A 19,252-nucleotide genomic window follows, 5' to 3' on the forward strand; every position below is an offset into this window, starting at 1 on the left:
CGATTCACACTGTTTACAGCTTCAAATTATAACACAGTCATCACTATCCAGCACACACTCGAGCCCCTGTGGCGCCCACCGGTCCCGGAAATCCCCCATCGTACCTGTGGACACTGCCTGCTCCTTCTCCCGGGACACAAGGGCACAAATGTAAACCGGGGAGAGGGGCAGGCAGTCGTCTCGGCCAGAGCCCGCGACTACCCGCCTCCTGGACCTGCAGATGGCCACCTTGGCTGAGCCCAGGAGCATATGCATTAGGAGACCCCCCGGAGGGGTCACTGCGGAGGGAGGGTGACTCACCGTTCTGGCAGCGGAACTTGTTGACGCAGTCTGTCTGTTGGATGTTGCAGAAGGAGGTGGGCAAACAGACCCGGTCATCGGTCATCGCCGAGTCTTCACACCGACCTCCGAACTGGGCGGGCGTCACCAGCTTCCTGTAACGAAACTGGAGGGGCCGGGTGAGTGGGTGACTGCGGGCAGGGCCCAGAAACACCAGGGCTCAGGCACTGCGGGGTGGCAGTGGGGGGTTACATAGCGGGATGCTCCCCGGAAACACAGATCCTTTGGCATTCAGGGGTAGTACGGAAGTGGGTACGATAGTGGCGCTCAGAGGCCATTAGACACATGAACGTGGGAAAGGATCATGTGCAGGCAGAGGGGAATTAGTTGAAGTCGGTATCATGTTCGGCACAGACACGGTGGGCCGAAGGGCCTGTTCCTGTGCTGTACTGTTCTGTGTTCTGTGTAACAAACAGAATGGATAAGAGTGAACCAGTTGATGTTGAGTGTTTTGACATTTGGAAAAAGACAGCCAGGAGATGGACTCCATGGATACACCCAGACAGGGAGGCAAGGGTGTGAGGAACAGATCTGTTGTAGTGGTCAGTGGCAGAGCAGGATCAAGGGTTTTTATATAAGATTTCTTTATTAGTCACATGTACGTTGACCACAGTGAAAAGCATCTTTTGCGTAGTGTTCTGGGGGAAGCCCGCAAGTGTCGCCTCTCTTCCAGCATCAACATAGCAACCCGTACGTCTTTGGAATGTGGGAGGAAACCGGAGTATCCGGAGGAAACCCATGCAGACACGGCGAGAACATACAAACTCCTTACAGACAGCGGCCGGAATTGAACCCAGGTCACTAGTGCTGTAATAGCGTTATGCTAACCGCTGCACTACCGTGCCTGCTGTTGTGTGGATGACTTGTGTCTTTGATAGTCAACCGGCAACTGGAATTGGAGAAATCAATCCCTGAGAGCTGATGATGATCACACTAGGCTTTTGACGGAAGTAGCTGCAGAGATGGTGGATTTGGAACAGGTCCCACACACTGGGGGAGGTCACTCATGTAACCCCATCGTTAATAAAATCCGGGGAACTACTGACCAATGAACAGCAGTAGGTAAGATGTTGGAATTGATTATGAAGGAAGTGGGAACAGGGCACTGGAAAATAACTGGGCAGAGTTAGTATGGAATTATGAAAGAGAAATCAGGTTGCAAAATTCTGTTGCAATTTTTTTTGAGGTTGGTAAAGAAGGTGTACGGCATGGCAGCCTTCACTGGTCGGGGGCACTGAGTAAGGAAGTCACGTTGCAGCTGTGTAAAACTTTGGTTAGGTCACACCTGGAGCACTGTGTGCAGTTCTGGTTGTCCCATCACAGGAAGGATGTGGAGACTTTGAAGAGGGTGCAGAAGAGGTTCGCCAGGATGCTGCCTGGATTAGAGGGTATGAACTACAAGGAGAGGTTGGACAAACTGGGGTTGTTTTCTCTGGAGCGGCGGAGGCTGAGGGGAGACCTGATAGAAGATTAGACTTTAAAATTAGGAACTTTCCCAGGGTCGAAATGCCTCTGTCATGCATTTAAGGTGAGAGGGGGGAGTTTTCGAAGGAGATGTGTGGGGTAAGATTTTTTACACAGAGAGTGGTGGGTGCCCGGAACAGGCTGCCAGGGCAGATATGGTAGTGGCGTTCAGAGGCTGTTTGACACATGAATATGCAGGGAATGGATCATCTGCAGGCAGAAGGGAATTAGTTTAATTCAGTATCGTGTTCGGCACAGACATGGTGGGCCGAAGGGCCTGTTCCTGCGCTGTACTGTTCTGTGTTCTGTGTAACAAACAGAATGGATAAGAGTGAACCAGTGGATGTTGAGTATTTTGACATTTGGAAAGCCTTTGAAAAGATGCATTAGAATTAAACAAGGTTGGAGCACACAGTTTTTGGATGTAACGTACTGGCGAGGACTGGTTAATAAGCACAACAGGAGCAGCAGTAACTGGGTCACGCTTGGGATGGGAGGGTGTGACCAGTGGGTGCCGCAGAGATCTGTGCTCAGGCCCCAGATGTTCACAATCTGTGCCAATCATTTGTTGAGAGATTTAAGTGTAATATATCCAAGTTTATAGAACATAGAACAATTACAGCACAATTCAGGCCCTTCGGCCCACAAAGCTGTGCTGAACATGTCCCTACCCTAGAAATTACTAGGCTTACCCATAGCCCTCCATTTTACTCAGCTCCATATATCAATCTAACAGTCTCTTAAAAGACCCTATCGTATCCGCCTCCACCACCGTTACCAGCAGCCCATTCCATGCACTCACCACTCTCTGAGTAAAAAACTTACCCCGACATCTCCCCTATACCTATTCCCCAGCACCTTAAACCTATGTCCTCTTGTGGCCACCAATTCAGCCCTGGGGAAAAGCCTCTGACTATCTACCCTATCACTATCTCTCATCATCTTATACACCTCTATCAGGTCCCCCCTCATCCTCCGTCGCTCCAAGGAGAAAAGGCCGAGTTCCCTCAACCTGCTTTCATAAGGCATGCTCCGCATTCCAGGCAGCATCCTTGTAAATCTCCTCTGCACCCTCTCTATGGCTTCCACATCTTTCCTGTAGAGAGGTGACCAGAACTGAGCACAGTACTCCAAGTGGGGTCTGACCAGGGACCTATATAGCTGCAGCAATACCTCACGGCTCCTAAATTCAATTCCCCGATTGATGAAGGACAATACACCATATGCCTTCTTAACCACAGAGTCAACCTGTGCAGCTGCTTTGAGCGTCCTATGGACTCGGACCCCAAGATCCCTTTGATCCTCCACTGCCAAGAGTCCTACCATTAATACTATATTCCGCCAACATATTTGACCTACCAAAATGAACCACTTCACACTTATCTGGGTTGAACTGCATCTGCCACTTCTCAGCCCAACTCTGCATCCTATCTATGTCCCTCTGTAACCTCTGACAGCCCTCCAAACTATCCATAACACCCCCAACCTTCATGTCATCCGCAAACTTACTAACCCACCCCTCCACTTCCTCATCCAGGTCATTTATAAAAATCACAAATAGTAAAGGTCCCAGTACAGATCCCTGAGGTATACCACTGGTCACCGACCTCCACTTGGAATACGACCCTTCACCAACCACTCTTTGCCTTCTGTGGGCCAGCCAGTTCTGGATCCACACTGCAATGTCCCCTTGGATCCCATGTCTCCTCACCTTCTCCATAAGCCTCGCATGGGGCACCTTATCAAACGCCTTGCTGAAATCCATATACACTACATCTACTGCCCTCCCTTCATCGATGTGCTCAGTCACATCCTCAAAAAATTCAATCAGGCTTGTAAGGCAGGACCTGCCCTTAACAAAGCCATGCTGACTATTCCTAATCATATTATACCTCTCCAAATGTTCATAAATCCTGCCCCTCAGGATCTTCTCCATCAGCTTACCAACCACTGAGGTGAGACTCACCGGTCTATAATTCCCTGGGATATCCCTACTCCCCTTCTTGAATAAGGGAACAACATCCGCAACCCTCCAATCTTCCGGAACCTCTCCCGTCTCCATGGACGACACAAAGATCATCGTCAGAGGCTCCGCAATCTCCTCCCTCGCCTCCCACAGCAACCTGGGGTACATCTCATCAGGTCCCAGCGACTTATCTAACTTGATGCTTTCCAAAAGTTTCAGCACCACCTCTTTTCTAATATCTACATGCTCAAGCTTTTCAGGCCACTGCAAGTCCCCACTACAATCCCCTAGATCTTTTACCGTGGTGAATACTGACGTAAAGTATTCATTAAGTACCTCTGCTATTTCTTCCGGATCCATACACACTTTCCCACTGCTGCACTTGATAGGCCCTACCCTTTTGCATTTCGTCCTCTTACTCTTCACATACTTGTAGAACGCCTTGGGGTTTTCCTTAATCCTGCCCACCAAGGCCTTCTCATGTCCCCTTCTGGCTCTCCTAATCCCTTTCCTAAGTTCCTTCCTTTTAGCCTTGTACTCCTCCAGATCTCTAACATTACCTAGCTCTCTGTACCTTTTGTATGCTTTTCTTTTCCTTTTGACTAGATTTATTATAGCCTTCGTACACCACGGTTCCTGTATCCTATCATGACTCCCCTGTCTTATCGGAACATGTCTGTTCAGAGCTCCACACAAATATCCCCTGAATATTTGCCACATATCTTCCGTACTTTTCCCAGAGAACATCTGTTCCCAATTTAATCTTCCAATTTCCTGCCTGAGAGCCTCATAATTCCCTTTACTCCAAGTAAACACCTTTCTAGCCTGTCTGTTCCTATCCCTCTCCAGTGTTAACATAAGGGAGATAGAATTATGATCACCCACTGAGAGATCTGACACCTGACCAGGTTCATTTCCCAATATCAAATCATGCACAGCCTCTCCTCTTGTAGGTCTAACTACATACTGTGTCAAGAACCCTTCCTGAACACACCTAACAAACTCCACTCCATCTAAACCCCTCACTATCTGGAGATGCCAATCGATGTTTGGGAAATTAAAATCCCCCATCACAACTCTGTTATTCTCACACCTTTCTAGGATCTGCTTCCCTATCTGCTCCTCAATAACACTGTCACTATTGGGCCGCCTGTAAAAAACACCCAGCACCGTTATCGACCCCTTCCTGTTCCTAACCTCCACCCACAGAGACTCTGTAGACAATCCCTCCACAGCATCCATCTTTTCTGCAGCCGTGACACTATCTCTGATCAACAGATGAGGCAAAACTGTTGGAGATTGTGGAAGTTTCATGGTGTGGAGATGGGTGAAGTATCGAGGACTTGGCAGGTGGAGAAGGAAGTTGAAAATGTGAGATCTTCCAGTCTGATAGAAAACTGGAAATGTGGAGATGTTCTAACCAGTGAGGGATTGGTGTTCAGCGGGCCCTGGGTGTCTTCATACAGGAGTCGCAGAAAGTTGACAGGTACAGCAAGTCATTAAGAAGGCTGGATTACAGGGTATGAGCTTTAAAGAGAGGTTGGACAAACTTGGGATGTTTTCTCTGGAGCGTCGGAGGCTGAGGGGAGTTTATAAAATGATGAGAGGCTGGTATCTTTCTCCCAGGGTAATATTGAATACTAGAGGACATGCATTTAAGGTGAGAGGGGAAAGTTGTAAGGAGACGTGTGGGGCAAGTTTTTTACACGGAGAGTGGTGGGTGCCTGGAATGTGCTTCCAAGGGTGGGGGTGAAGGCAGATACTATCATGGTGTTTAAGAGGCTCTTAGACAGATACATGAATATGTGGGGACTCAAGGGATATGGATCATCAGGGAGAAGGGATTTAGTCTAATTTGGCATCGTGTTCAGCACAGACACAGTGGGCCGAAGGGCCTGTTCCTGTGCTGTACTGTTGTTAAGGCAAATGATATGTTGGCTTTAACTGAAGAGGATTAAAGTACAAGAGTGGGGACGTCTTGCTCCAATTACACAGGGCCCTGCCTGAAGAGGGAGTCACAGGTGACAGAGGGGGTGCATCGAAGGGTCACCAGATCGATTCCTGGGGTGGGGGGTTTGTTGTGTGAGGAGGGGTTGAGCAGACTTGAGCTCAGGGGAAGGAGAGAGCCGACTTCAGTGACATTTACAGAATTCTTCCAGGGTCTGACGGAGCCGATGTGGAGTGAACGTTTCCCCGGTTTAGGGGGTCTGGAACCAGGGGTCGGCCAGGATTGAGATGAGGAGAAATGTTTTCGCCCGAGGGTGGTGGAGCCCTGGAATTCACTCCGCAGGGGCTGTGGAGCTCAGTCACTGATTCCCCTCGACACACTGATGGAGGTTGTTGGATGCGGAGGGAATCGAGGGATCCAGGGTCCGTGCAGGAAGGTGGGGCTGGGGTGAAAGGTCAGCTGTGACCTCACTGAATGGTGGAGCAGAAGCAAGAGGCTGAAGGGAGTTCACCCTCCCCTCCCCTCCCCGACACCCCCTCCCCTACACACCCTCCCCTCCCCTCCCCGACACCCCTCCCCTACACACCCTCCCCTCCCCGACACCCCCTCCCCTACACACCCTCCCCTCCCCTCCCCGACACCACCTCCCCTACACACCCTCCCCTCCCCTCCCCGACACCCCCTCCCCTACACACCCTCCCCTCCCCTCCCCGACACCCCCTCCCCTACACACCCTCCCCTCCCCTCCCCGACACCCCCTCCCCTACACACCCTCCCCTCCCCGACACCCCCTCCCCTACACACCCTCCCCTCCCCTCCCCGACACCCCCTCCCCTACACACCCTCCCCTCCCCGACACCCCCTCCCCTACACACCCCTCCCCTCCCCTCCCCGACACCCCCTCCCCTACACACCCTCCCCTCCCCTCCCCGACACCCCTCCCCTACACACCCTCCCCTCCCCTCCCCGACACCCCCTCCCCTACACACCCTCCCCTCCCCTCCCCGACACCCCTCCCCTACACACCCTCCCCTCCCCGACACCCCCTCCCCTACACACCCTCCCCTCCCCTCCCCGACACCCCCTCCCCTACACACCCTCCCCTCCCCTCCCCGACACCCCCTCCCCTACACACCCTCCCCTCCCCTCCCCGACACCCCCTCCCCTACACACCCTCCCCTCCCCTCCCCGACACCCCTCCCCTACACACCCTCCCCTCCCCTCCCCGACACCCCCTCCCCTACACACCCTCCCCTCCCCTCCCCGACACCCCCTCCCGTACACACCCTCCCCTCCCCTCCCCGACACCCCCTCCCCTACACACCCTCCCCTCCCCTCCCCGACACCCCCTCCCCTACACACCCTCCCCTCCCCTCCCCGACACCCCCTCCCCTACACACCCTCCCCTACACACCCTCCCCTCCCATCCCCTCCCCTCCCCTCCCCTACACACCCTCCCCTCCCCAACACCCCCCTCCCCTACACACCCTCCCCTTCCCTCCCCTACACCCCCCTCCCCTACACACCCTCCCCTCCCTGACACCCCCTCCCCTCCTCTACACACCCTCCCCTCTCCTACACACCCTCCCCTTCCCTCCCCTACACCCCCCTCCCCTTCCCTCCCCTACACCCCCCTCCCCTACACACCCTCCCCTTCCCTCCCCTACACACCCCTCCCCTACACACCCTCCCCTTCCCTCCCCTACACCCCCCTCCCCTGCCCTACCCTCCTCTACACACACTCCCCTCCCCTCCCCTACACACCCTCCCCTCCCCTCCCCGACACCCCCTCCCCTCCCCTACACACCCTCCCCTCCCCTCCCTTCCCCTACATACCCTCCCCTGCCCTACCCTCCTCTACACACCCTCCCCTCCCCTACACACCCCTCCCTCCCCTTCCCTCCCCTACACACCCTCCCCTCCCCTCCCTCCCCTTCCCGCCCCTACACACCCTCCCCTCCCCTCACCTCCCCTCCCCTACACCCCATCCCCTCCCCACACCCCCTCCACTCCCCTACACACCCTCCCCTCCCCTCCAATACACACCCTCCCCTCCCCTACACCCCCTCCACTCCCCTACACACCCTCTCCTCCTCTCCCCTCCCCTCCAATACACACCCTCCCCTCCCCTACACCACCTCCACTCCCCTCCCCTACACACCCACCCCTCCCCTCCCTTCCCCTACACACTCTCCCCTGCTCTACCCTCCTCTACACACCCTCCCCTCCCCTCTCCACTCTCCGTCCTGATGCAGGTTATCGACCCGAAACATCGATGGATCCCCCCACCAGATGCTGCTCGACCTGCTGAGTTCCCCCGGCAGACTGTGTGTCGATGCAGTCCCCGAGCCGGCTGCGGTCACTGAGAATTGGGTTGCACCCACTCCTCCCCCTCCCCAATGTCCCACCCCTTCCCTCCCAGCACACACCCCCCCATCCGACCCAACCCCTCCACATCCTCCCCCTCCATCCCCTTCCCTGATGGAGCCTCCCCTCCCTCCACACTCCCTCCCCTCCCTCCCCCACACTCCCCCCACCCTCCTCCGGCCCCTAGACCGGCGGCACACACGGGATCAGGGTCGGGTCGGGGTTAGGGGTCAGGTTCAGATTGGGAGCAGGGGGTGGGGTGCAGGTCAGGAGGGGTGGGCGCTTACCTGTTTCCGGATGCAGGGGTCACAGGGTGACCAGGAGGACCAGTCTCCGATGGCACAGGCGGTACTACAGCCGGCCAGGTTACAGGCGCTGCTCTCCTCCCCGGGAGAGCACAGGGTCTCACAGTCGAACTTGTAGAAATACTCGTCCCGGGAGAAAAGCCTGGGGTGGGGACAGGGCAGTGACGGCAGCACCCTCCGCACCTCCTCACCTCCGCACCTCAACCCTCACCCTCCGCACCCTCCACACCTCCTCACCTCCGCACCTCAACCCTCACCCTCCGCACCTCCGCACCTCCTCACCTCCTCACCCTCCACACCCTCCGCACCTCAACCCTCACCCTCCGCACCCTCCGCACCCTCCGCACCTCCTCACCTCCGCACCTCAACCCTCACCCTCCGCACCTCCTCACTTCCGCACCTCAACCCTCACCCTCCGCACCTCCTCACCTCCGCACCTCAACCCTCACCCTCCGCACCCTCCGCACCTCCTCACCTCCGCACCTCAACCCTCACCCTCCGCACCCTCCGCACCTCAACCCTCACCCTCCGCACCTCCTCACCTCCTCACCTCCGCACCTCAACCCTCACCCTCCGCACCCTCCGCACCTCAACCCTCACCCTCCGCACCCTCCGCACCTCCTCACCTCCGCACCTCAACCCTCACCCTCCGCACCCTCCGCACCTCCTCACCTCCGCACCTCAACCCTCACCCTCCGCACCCCCCACACCTCCTCACCTCCGCACCTCAACCCTCACCCTCCGCACCCTCTGCACCTCAACCCTCACCCTCCGCACCTCCTCACCTCCGCACCTCAACCCTCACCCTCCGCACCCTCTGCACCTCAACCCTTACCCTCCGCACCTCCTCACCTCCGCACCTCAACCCTCACCCTCCGCACCCTCCACACCTCCTCACCTCCGCACCTCAACCCTCACCCTCCGCACCCTCCACACCTCCGCACCTCAACCCTCACCCTCCGCACCCTCCGCACCTCCTCACCTCCGCACCTCAACCCTCACCCTCCGCACCCTCCGCACCTCCTCACCTCCGCACCTCAACCCTCACCCTCCACACCTCCTCACCTCCGCACCAAAACCCTCACCCTCCGCACCCTCCGCACCTCCTCACCTCCGCACCTCAACCCTCACCCTCCGCACCCTCCGCACCTCAACCCTCACCCTCCGCACCCTCCGCACCTCCTCACCTCCGCACCGCAACCCTCACCCTCCGCACCCTCCGCACCTCCTCACCTCCGCACCTCAGCCCTCACCCTCCGCACCTCCTCACCTCCGCACCTCAACCCTCACCCTCCGCACCTCCTCACCTCCGCACCTCAACCCTCACCCTCCGCACCCTCCGCACCTCAACCCTCACCCTCCGCACCCTCCGCACCTCCTCACCTCCGCACCTCAACCCTCACCCTTCGCACCCTCCGCACCTCAACCCTCACCCTCCGCACCTCCTCACCTCCGCACCTCAACCCTCACCCTCCGCACCCTCCGCACCTCCTCACCCCCGCACCTCAACCCTCACCCTCCGCACCCTCCGCACCTCAACCCTCACCCTCCGCACCTCCTCACCTCAACACTCACCTTCTCCTTCACCCTCCGCACCTCCTCACCTCCTCCCTCACCTTCCTCAGCTCCTCCCTCTCCTCCTCCCCTCCTCACCTCCCTCACCCCTCCTCACCCTCCTCACCTCGTCCCCTCACCTCCCCTTCTCACCCTCCCCTCATCCTTCCATCCTTCTCCCCTCACCTACCCCTCCTACATCCTCGCCTCCTCCTTCAGCTCCATCCTCTCCATCCCCTTACCCTCACCTCCTCCCCTCGCCTCTGCCCCTCCTCCCCTCCCTATCTTCCTTCCTCCACTTCTCCTCCCCTTCACCCTCCAGATCCCCTCACCACCCTCATCCCCTCCAACACTCTGCCATCCTCCCGTCCACCCTCTCCCCCACTCCCTTCCTCTCCACCCTCACCTCCTCCTTCCACCATCCCTCCCCATCCCCTATCGCCCCTCTTCCCTTCTCACCCCATCTCCCCTCACCTCGCCCCTGGTGGGCACTGACCTGCGCCGAGTGCTCTGCCCTCCCCCACAGGTGACGGAGCAGGTTGTCCACTGGTTCCAGGGGAACCTGTCACAGAAACAGGCCAGTCCGCAGCCCGGCCCGAGGGCCAAGACCACCAGGGCCAGGACGGGCCGCACTGATCCCATCCCAGGGGCTGGCAGGCTGTCGATGGGCCGAACTCCACGGGACCTGCAACATCCGCACAGGGGGTTACCGGAAGAGTATGCACCCAGCACCTTCAACCCCTCCCCTCACCTCACTCCCAACCCCTCACCCAACACACCCTCATCCCCCCTCCTCACCCCCTCACCCCCTCACCCAGCACCCATCCCCTCCCACCCGCTCACCTAACATTCCCTCCCCTCACCTAACAGACCCCTGCGTTCACCCATCCACTCATTCCCCAACCCCTTACCCACCACACCCCTCCCCTCTCCCAACACTCCCCTCCCCTCACCCCCTCCTCTCACCCACCACACCCCTCCCCTCTCCCAACACTCCCCTCCCCTCACCCCCTCCTCTCACCCACCACACCCCTCCCCTCTCCCAACACTCCCCTCCCCTCACCCCCTCCCCTCACCCAACACACCCTCCCCTCACCCAACATACCCTTCCCCTCACCCTCACACCATCCCCCTCTCCTCACCCACCACACCCTCCCTCACCCCCTCCCCTTACCCAACACACCCTCCCCTCACCCAACATACCCTTCCCCTCACCCTCACACCATCCCCCTCTCCTCACCCACCACACCCTCCCTCACCCCCTCCCCTTACCCAACACACCCTTCCCACCCCTCAGCCTCCCTCGCTCCAGGGAAAACAATCGCAGCCTGTCCAATCTCTCCCCATAACTGAAGTCCTCCACCAACTGAAGTCTACTGGTGACTCTCCTCTGTACTCCCTCCAGCACAACCCTGTCCTTTCACTTCAAAACTTGTCAGCCTGGGGACACTGGCAGCCAAACTCTCCGGCTGATTGGGCCCCAATGTCACATCTGTGATCCCCAAATCAGCTCCTGAAAGCAGCTGCACAGGTTCATGGGGTGGTAAAAGAGGTGCACGGCATGCTTGCCGTTATTAGTCGAGGCACTGAGTCCTTTTATGTTGCAGCTTTATAAAACTAGTTAGGTTGCATCTGGAGTATTGCAATCAATTCTGATTGCATATGGGGATTGCATATTGGATATGGGGACTTTGGAGAGGGTGCAGAGAAGTTTCACCAGGATGCTGCCTGAATTAGAGGGCAGGTGCTATAAGGAGAGGTTGGACAAACGGGGGTTGTTTTCTCTGGAGCAGCAGAGGCTGAGGGGAGACCTGATAGAAGATTATGAGAGGCATAGATAGAGTAGACAGCCGGTATCTTTTTCCCAGGATTGATGTGTCTAATACTGGAGGAGGTGCATTTAAGGTGAGGGGGGGTAAGTTCCAAGGAGATGTGTGTGGGAAGATTTTTACACAGAGAGTGGTGGGTGCCTGGAATGTGCTGGCTGGGGTGGGGGTGGAGGCAGATACGATAGAGGCGTTTAAGAGGCTCCTAGACAGACACATGGATGTGCAGAGAATGGAGGGAGATGGACATTGTGTAGGCAGAAGGGATTAGTTTGGTCAGGCGTCATTTTCTTAATTAACTTGGCACAACGTTGTGGGCCGAAGGGCCTGTGCTGTGTCCTCTGTTCTCAATCCTTGCCCACACATTCCCGCCTCTGTGTCGGTGCCGACTGGAAGGTGGGTGTGTTCAACCAAGGGGCACACACCCTGACCACAGTCCCATCGACACTGTGGGGAGAGGGCAAACCACACAGCTCAGCGTGCCGCCTGACCTGGGAGAACAGTTCCCGAAGCACCCGGGAATCAGGCCCTGCGTGGGAGGGGTGCAGTGTGGCACAGAATGATCCAAGGAGAGGGAGAGATAACTTATCTCATCCTCTCACCCAGTGTCGGGGGTGCAGGGGAGTCCCACTCCAGATATACCAGCACTGTGGGGGGGGGGGCAGTACTGAGGGAGGGTCACACTGTGGGAGGGGCGGTACTGAGGGAGGGTCACACTGTGGGAGGGGCAGTACTCAGGGAGGGTCACATTGTGGGAGGGGCAGTACTGAGGGAGGGTCACTGTGGGAGGGGCAGTACTGAGGGAGGGTCACACTGTGGGGGGGCAGTACTCAGGGAGGGTCACACTGTGGGAGGGGCAGTACTCAGGGAGGGTCACTGTGGGAGGGGCAGTACTGAGGGAGGGTCACACTGTGGGGGGGCAGTACTGAGGGAGGGTCACACTGTGGGGGGGGCGGTACTGAGGGAGGGTCACACTGTGGGAGGGACAGTACTAAGGGAGGGTCACACTGTGGGAGGGGCAGTACTCAGGGAGTGCCGCACTGCTAACTGTTCCTCTAGCTGGCCATTAGAGATCCCATGGATCTCTTTAGAAGAATAGTGCAGATTCTCCTGTGGGATCCTGGCCCACATCTCTGCCTCAGCAACACCCCTGAGATACCTGATCATTTGGCCCCTGTGATCCTCCTGTGCATAGATTAGCTGTTGTACTTCCTGCATTGCTGAACTGGCTGTAGTTGAAAATGTTCAACTCTTTGAACTGCCTCAGGATGTCCTGTGATGATAGGTGCTATGGAAATGCAAGTACTTCAGGCAGATTATCACCCAGAAAATGAGAAAAGAGATAGATGTGCCTTTGTCCCAGAACTTTCCAGCAGGCACTCAAGAGTTTCTGCGGTTTAAAGTGACGGTAACGTGTTGTCCGAGGTGAAAGGAGTTCTTTAACAGAGATGGTACTCACCGCAGTGTCCAGAGCCCAGCCTGAGTCCCGTCGCACCACTCCCCTGTTTATCAGCCAGCCTCTGTTGGCTTCTCGGATCACAGATTTATTTTCCTCAAAACACGGAAGGCAACGGGGCAGCAAGAAAAAAAACTGGAATGGGCTGGAACAAGGAGGTGGAGGGTGCACAGAGGGGGGTACTACAGCGAGGAAGGGGCAGTGCTGATGGAGGGTCACACTGTGGGAGGGGCAGTGCTGAGGGAGGGTCACACTGTGGGAGGGGGGTACTGAGGGAGGTCCCACTGTGGGACGGGTGGTACTGAGGGGGGGGGGGGGTTCACACTGTGGGAGGGGGGTACTGAGGGGGGGGGTCACACTGTGGGGGGGGATGGATTAGGAAATCCCTCACTGGGGGGATGGATCGGGAGATCCCTCATGGCAGGTGTGGGAGTGGTGGATTCAGACGTTACAGATGGGCAGGTGGGGAGGGCAGGTGGGGAGGGCAGGAGGGTGGGAGGTGCTGAGCAGGAAGGTGAGGAGGTCACACCCCCACCCCCACCCCCAATGGACAGGGGTCAGCGTAGCCTTTACATCCCACACCAGGCCCTTGAGAAACTGGGAGTGTTGAGGGTCGCAGTGCGTGGCGGACACTAGTGTGGGAGGGGCGGAGTACGATGCTGGGAGGTGGGAGGGGTTGGGGCGTTGGGGGGAAGGAGCTGGGAGGGAGGAGTGAGTGGAGGAGGGGTGGGTGTTGGGGGAGGGGAGGAAGATGAGTGGGAGGGAGCAGGGTGGGTGGGGAGGCTGTGGTGAAGGGGGTGGGTGTATGGTGGGGTGAGGAGGGAGGGAGGTGAGGGAAGGGGAGGGTGGGGTGTGGTGTGGGCTGATCAGTGGGTTATGGACGGTCTGGTTGGGGAGCAGGGTGAGGGAAGGGGGGTAACTGGGAACGGGGGGGTTACTGGGAACGGAGGGGTGACTGGGAACTGGGTGTGACTGGGAGCGGTGGGGGGGGGGAGCGCGGGTTCCTGGACGGGGGAATCGCTGACAGACGCCCAGTTTGTTCCTGTGGGGGGAGGGGTTGAGCTGACTGGGATGGGGACGGTTTGCTGGGAAGGAGGGTTTAACTTGCCTGGAATGTGAGCCTGTGCTTCCCCCCCGCCCCCACCCCAGGCTCCGACAGATGTGGATGGCTCCCAGCTGTTTGTGCTCTCTGCCTCCCCCCCTGAGGGCGGGCTGGAGTCAAGTCGGGGGGGGGGGGGTGTTTCCAGTAAGTGGGATAGTGGAGGAGGGAGGGAATGCCAGGAATGTTGGCTGTGCTACAGCTGAAGTTGCTGACCCTGTTCTTGACCCAGCCTGTTCTCCTGGGACGGTGGAGACTCCCTGCAGTGCAGGGGAGGGGGCGGCGGTGGGGGGGGGTGGGGAGCCAGGACAACCGATGGCCCCAGTTCCAACAGCCCCCAGACTCGAAAACCAACCGGCAGTCCTTGCTGAAACAGAGGCAGGGAGAGCCGCAGGGGGCAGTGGGCAGGCAGCCCACAGCCCGTGTGGATCAGCCAACAGCAAGGTCCTGTTTACTGACCTTTCAGAAACAACTGGAGCATGAGAGTTCTGAGCTGGCCGTCCAGCCCCTCGATTTTACTCTGCAACTCCTCAAGGTCAAGGCTTCTACCTCAGCGCCATCTCAATGCCCAGAAATCTATCCATCTCTCAGCCGTCAGTGGGGATTCACTGCACTCTGTGAAGGAGTCTCTTATCTCAGTCCCAAACAGCCCACCCCCTATTCTCAAACTATCCTGGACTCCTCAGCTGGGGAAACACCCTCCCTGATCCAGCCTGTTGACCATTTAATAATTTTGTAAGTTTCCTCATTATTCTCTCTGCAGAATACAGTCCCAGCCTACGCAATCTCTCCTCAGACAGCAAACCCACCCTCCCCAGAACCAGTCTGGAGAATCTTCACTGCACTCCCTCTGTGGCAAATACATCATTTCTTGGGTAAGGAGACCAAAACCGTACACAGTCCTCCAGGGGTCGTCTCACCCACGTCCCATGTAATTGTAATACGATTTCCTGATTCCAGTAACCAATCCCTCTCAGAGTAAAGGAACTCAGTGGGTCAGGCAGCGTCTGTGGGGGGAAATGGACAGTCTATGACTCAGGTCGAGACCCTTCATCTGGACGAGAACGTTGACTGTCCAGTTCCCCCCACAGATGCTGCCTGACCTGCTGAGTTGCTCCAGCTTCTAGCACCTGCAGTCTCTGCTGTCTCTTCTCAAAATAAATGCCAATAGCCCATTTTCCCTCCTGATCAGCTTCTGTACCTGTAGGTTGTCCTTCAGTGACGTGTGTACAAGTATACCTCGGTATCTGGTCCCTTCGAACATCAACACCACCTGATCTCACACCATTGAACAAACACTCTGCTTTTCTGTGAACCAAAGTGGGTGACCTCACATTAGCCACGTTAGACTCCATTTCCCATGTTCTCTCCCACATTGAACTTGTCCATTTCCACTGAAGCCTCATTACACCCTCCTCCCTGCTCACTAACACACCTCGTTTAGTATCATCCCTTACACACGGTGAACAGCTGGGTCCCCACCACCGATCCCTGTCTACCCCACTGTTACAGATGGAGAACAGCTGGGTCCCCACCACTGATCCCTGTCTACCCCACTGTTACAGATGGAGAACAGCTGGGTCCCCACCACTGATCCCTGTCTACCCCACTGTTACAGATGGAGAACAGCTGGGTCCCCACCACCGATCCCTGTCTACCCCACTGTTACAGATGGAGAACAGCTGGGTCCCCACCACCGATCCCTGTCTACCCCACTGTTACAGATGGAGAACAGCTGGGTCCCCACCACCGATCCCTGTCTACCCCACTGTTACAGATGGAGAACAGCTGGGTCCCCACCACCGATTCCTGACGACCCCACTGCTATAGACTACCAACATGAAAAGGATCCATTTATTCCCACTCTCTACTTTCTACAGCAGCCAATTCCCAATCCATGGCAGTACGTGGCCCCAGTTCCATTTGCACCAGCGTTAACCAACCTGCCGAGTGGGACTTTATCGAAGCCTTCCAGAAATCTAAATACACCACATCTGCTGGTTCCCCTTTATCTCACCTCCTCAAGGATCTGCAGTATATTGGCCAAGTGTGATCTTCCTTTCATTTACTCCATGCCGACTCTGCCTGACCCTATCGTCCTTTCCAAGGTGTTTGGTTATTACCTTCTTCCTTACACACGCCAACCTTCCCCCACCACTGACGTTAGACCAACGGGTCAGGACATCTCTGTTTTCTCTCTCCCTCCTTTCTTCAACAGTGAACTCACATTCGCTTCCATGCAATCCACAGGAACAACTCTAGAATCCTCAGACCTGGAAAATCAGAACCAGTGCATCTACCGTCACCAAAGCTAAACTTCCCAAAGTTTGGGATGTAAATTATCAGCTTCTTGTGGTTTGTTTTTTGACTAATACTTAGCTGCTTATTCTAACTGGGCTCATAACTCTCTGATATGTCCGGTATTGAGTGTTGTTTAATTCTTCTTCCGTTTCCTTATTCTCCCTGTATTTTCTCCTGTCTCTGTAAGAACAAGAAATAGGAGCAGGAGTCGGCCATCTGGCCAGTAGAACCTGCTCCGCCATTCAATAAGATCGTGGCTGATCCGGCTGTGGACTCAGCTCCACCTACCTGCCTTTCATGATATTTATTAATGACTTGGATGAGGAGGTAAAAGGATGGGTTGGCAAGGTGGCAGACGACACAAAGGTCGGTGGTGTTGTGGATAGTGTGGAGGACTGTCGAAAATTGCAGAGGGACATTGATAGGATGCAGAGCTGGGCTGAGAAGTGGCAGATGGAGTTCAATCTGGAGAAGTGTGAGGTGGTACACTTTGGAAGGACAAACTCCAAAACAGACTACAGAGTTAATGGCAGGATTCTGGGCAGTGTGGAGGAGCAGAGGGATCTGGAGGTTCATATCCACAGATCACTGAAAGTTGCCTCACAGGGGGGGATAGGGTAGTTAAGAAAGTTTATGGGATGTTAGCTTTCATAAGTCATGGGATCGAGTTTAAGAGTCGCAAGGTAATGATGCAGCTCTACAAAACTCTGGGAGTACTGTGTCCAGTTCTGGTCGCCTCATTATAGGAAGGATGTGGAGGCGTTGGAAAGGCTGCAGAGGAGATTTACCAGGATGCTGCCTGGATTGGAGAGTATGGATTATGAGGAGAGACTAAGGGAGCTAGGGCTTTACTCATTGGAGAGGAGGAGAATGAGGGGAGACATAATAGAGGTGTACAAAATAGTAAGAGGAATAGGTAGAGTGGACAGCCAGCACCTCTTTCCCAGGGCACCAATGCTCAATACAAGAGGGCATGGCTTTAAAGTAATGGAGGGAAGTTCAAGGGAGATATCAGAGGGAGGTTTTTCACCCAGAGAGTGGTTGGTGCATGGAATGCGCTGCCTGGGGTGGTGGTGGAGGCTGATACATTGGTCAAGTTCAAGAGATTGTTAGATAAAGCATATGGAGGAATTTAAAATAGGGGGATATATGGGAGGAAGGGGTTAGATAGTCTTAGGTGAGGTTTAAAGGTCGGAACAACATGGTGGGCCAAAGGGCCTGTATTGTGCTGTACTGTTCTATGGTTCTATGGTTTTCTCCATCACCCTTAATTCCCCTACTATGCAAAAATTTATCTAACTGTGTCTTAAATACATTTAATGAGGTCGCCTCTACTACTCCCCTGGGCAGAGAATTCCACAGATTCACTACTCTCTGGGAAAAGCAGTTTCTCCTCATCTGTCCTAAATCTACTCTCCTGAATCTTGAGGCTATGTCCCCTAGTTCTAGTCTCACCTACCAGTGGAAACAACCTACCTGCCTCTATCTTATCTATCCTTTTCATAATTTTATCTGTTTCTATAAGATCCCCTCTCATTCTTCTGAATTCCAGCGAGTATAGTCCCAGGCAACCCAATCTCTCCTCATAGGCTAACCCCCTCATCTCCAAAAGCAACCTGGTGAACCTCCTCTGCAACCCCTCCAAAGCCAGTATATCTTTCCTCAAGTAAGGAGACCAGAACTGCAGGCAGTACTCCAGGTGCGGCCTCACCAGTATCCTGTACAGTTGCAGCATAACCTCCCTGCTCCAAATTCAATCCCTCCAGCAATGAAGGCCAACGTTCCATTTGCCTTCTTGATAACCTGTTGCACCTGCAAACCAACCTTTTGCCATTCATGCACAAGCCCTCCCAAGGCTGCACAACAGCATTTAAATAATAATCTGATCTTCTATTTTTCCTTCCAAAGTGGATGACCTCGCATTTACCAACATTGTACTCCATCTGCCAGACCCTTGCCCATTCACTTAACCTCTCTATATCTCTCTGCAGACTCTCTGCATCCTCTGCACAATTTTCTTTTCCACTCAACTTAGTGTCATCAGCAAACTTAGATGTGCTACACTCGGTCCCCTCTTCTAAATCATTAATGTATGTCGTGAACAGTTGTGGGCCCAGCACCGACCCCTGCGGCACCCCGCTCACCACTGATAGCCAAGGGGCTCACATTTGCACTCACTTACCTTTCCCTTTTTTACCTACCTGGAAAGGCATAATCAAAGACCCCACCCACCCCGGACATTCTCTCTTCTCCCCCCTCCCATCAGGCAGAAAATACAAAAGCCTGAAAGCATGTACCACCAGGCTCAAGGACAGCTTCAATCCCACTGTTATAAGACTATTCAACAGTTCTCTAGCACGATAAGATGGACCCTTGACCTCACAACCTACCTCGTTATGACCTTGCACCTTATTGTCTGCCTGCACTGCACTTTCTCTGTAACCGTAACACTTTATTCTGCATTCTGTTATTGTTTTCCCTTGTACTACCTCAATGCACTGATGTGATGAAATGATCTGTATGGATGACATGCAAAACAAAGTTTTTTTACCTGAACTAACTCCACATCCCTGGATTCCCTTGTTATTTGCCTCTGGGTTCTGTCCCCAGTTGCTGTCCTCTGACCC

General features: G+C 55.5%; 1 protein-coding gene across 1 annotated transcript in view; it reads right to left on the reverse strand.

Moving 5' to 3' along the window:
* Window positions 1-13,445, reverse strand: part of c6 (complement component 6) — a 52,842-nt gene extending 39,397 nt beyond the window's left edge. Inside the window, 4 exon segments of the mRNA XM_052020497.1 lie at window positions 301-445; window positions 8,372-8,531; window positions 10,440-10,628; window positions 13,229-13,445. Coding sequence (XP_051876457.1) covers window positions 301-445; window positions 8,372-8,531; window positions 10,440-10,585 — 451 coding nt within the window. The 5' untranslated portion in view covers window positions 10,586-10,628; window positions 13,229-13,445.
* Between the last annotated feature and the right edge of the window lie 5,807 nt (window positions 13,446-19,252).

The sequence above is a fragment of the Pristis pectinata genome, chromosome 7, assembly GCF_009764475.1.
Source record: "Pristis pectinata isolate sPriPec2 chromosome 7, sPriPec2.1.pri, whole genome shotgun sequence".
NCBI lineage: Eukaryota > Metazoa > Chordata > Chondrichthyes > Rhinopristiformes > Pristidae > Pristis > Pristis pectinata.